Raw genomic sequence first — 1,724 nt, 5'->3', positions numbered from 1 at the left:
TGCATCTGTTTATTGCCACATTGGTGAAGTTCTGGTCCCCAGGGAAGGATGCTCCAGCCCCACACGTTCCGAGGAGCTCTGTCACCTCCATCACTGCAGCGCTGGAGACACCTGGGAAAAAAGGTTTGGTGACACTTGGCTGGAGCAGGTGCCAGGGTGTCCCAGCGTGGTGGCACCTGATCTGATCTGGTGGTAGCACCCACCATGGCACCAGCAAGGTGGCCCAGCCCCAGGAGGGCGAGGGCGAAGTGGATGCAGTTGCAGGTGATGGTATCGTACTCCACCGGCTGGTCCATGGCCGCCCGGATCCGCCGCTGCAGGGCAGCCACGTCCAGCTCTCTCCTCCTCCGGAGCACCTTGGCCGGGCCCCGTGTCCGCAGGAGGTGGCTCTTGCCATGCTTGGCCACGATGCCTGATGGCGATGTCCCTGAGCTGCCTGCGGGCAAAGTGGGCTCTGTACCCCATGTCCCTTCCGTGGGAATGTCCCCATGCCGTGACACCTCCTGGGGCTCACCTTCCAGGTGGATGATCTCCCCGTCACCGCAGTAGATGCCAGCGTGGGCGCCCCACCAGCCAGGGCCCCCAGAGGCCAGCGGGAAGAGGAAGAGGTCCCCGGGCTGGGGCTCAGCCACCCCGTTGGGGACCATGTCAAAATGTTGTCCCAGCAGCCCCTCGCAGAGGAAGAACCCTGCTGTGGTCACTGCCCCAGTCACTGCCTGGGGACCCAGCCGTGTTTCAGGGCCACCGGTGCCCTGGGGACACCAGCTGCATCACTGTCCTGCTGGCTCATCCCACATCCTTGGTGGCTTAAGCACAGCTTGGGTCTCGGGTCTCCATGGATGGAAACCCCCTGGGAAGGGACTGCCTCCTCTAAGTGCTGAAGCACCCATGGGTGCCGAGGAGAAGGCAGGGTGTGCAGGAATCGACCCAGTTGTGCCGGGGGTGAGACGGGCAGTGCAGGGCACAGGGGCAATGCCAGCACTTACCTGCCTGGAGCTGCTCACCTGGGGGGACAAACACCTTGTGTCAGCCCCGCTGGCACCAGTGTCATAGCTCAGCCCAGGCCTGGGCTGCTGCCATCCCCTGCCCAAGCACATGGCTGGGGTTCCCATGCCAGCACCCCCAAACCTGCCTCACCCAGGAGCCCAGCCAGTGCCAGGACTGGAGGAACAGCCAGTCCGGGGCTTGCAGGGTCTGAAGGAGGGAGCTCACCTGTGGGGAGAGGGTGCAGGGCAAGACAGGGACCTGTCCCCTGCTGACACCCTTCCCCTGGCAGTACCCAGCCCAGCTCAGCCCAGCCTCCCAGGCCACACATCCCCTCCCCCCATCCCAGACCCAGCAACAGGCAGGTCCCAGCTGTGGGGTCCAGGGACACTGGGTGCTATGGCAGAGGGGTGGGATCACCTGGATGCAGGTGTCCTCCCTGCCAGCTCCCCCTTTACCTGGGCGAGGAGATTCATCTGCAAGGAGAAAACACGATGTCCTGAGAGCTGGGGACAGGTACCCCGTACCTCAGGGACTCCTCTGTCCCCGCAGTTGTCACCCTGCTGAAACCCAAGCTGCGGCCTCGGTGCTCATTCTGTGCCCTGCTGCCTCACCTTGGGGTCACCTCCAAGGTCCCCTCACTCCACCGTGTTTCCCAAGCTGCCGCTGCTCCAAAAGTGGCTGCAGGACAGGACCTCAGCCCGCCCCGGGAGCACCGCGGTGGCTCTTGGCACTCGCAC

At 64.3% G+C, this 1,724-nt stretch overlaps 1 protein-coding gene across 2 annotated transcripts; it reads right to left on the bottom strand.

Moving 5' to 3' along the window:
* On the bottom strand, positions 1-1,724 carry LOC109146351. 2 transcript variants are annotated; one of them, XM_019293596.2, is made up of 7 exons: positions 1,599-1,724; positions 1,443-1,460; positions 1,138-1,212; positions 987-1,004; positions 515-752; positions 204-436; positions 1-111 (listed from the first exon to the last, which is right to left on the bottom strand). In XM_019293596.2, exons 2-7 carry the CDS (start codon positions 1,458-1,460, stop codon positions 91-93), a joined length of 603 nt encoding a protein of 200 aa, XP_019149141.1. In that variant the 5' UTR covers positions 1,599-1,724; the 3' UTR covers positions 1-90. The 2 variants fall into 2 exon arrangements, with proteins under 2 accessions (XP_019149141.1, XP_039413820.1); XM_039557886.1 differs by having other exon boundaries at positions 515-716.

The sequence above is a fragment of the Corvus cornix genome, chromosome 10 (assembly GCF_000738735.6).
Source record: "Corvus cornix cornix isolate S_Up_H32 chromosome 10, ASM73873v5, whole genome shotgun sequence".
In the NCBI taxonomy this organism is placed as follows: Eukaryota; Metazoa; Chordata; class Aves; order Passeriformes; family Corvidae; genus Corvus; species Corvus cornix.
This window is presented reverse-complemented; position numbering and strand designations above follow the sequence as displayed.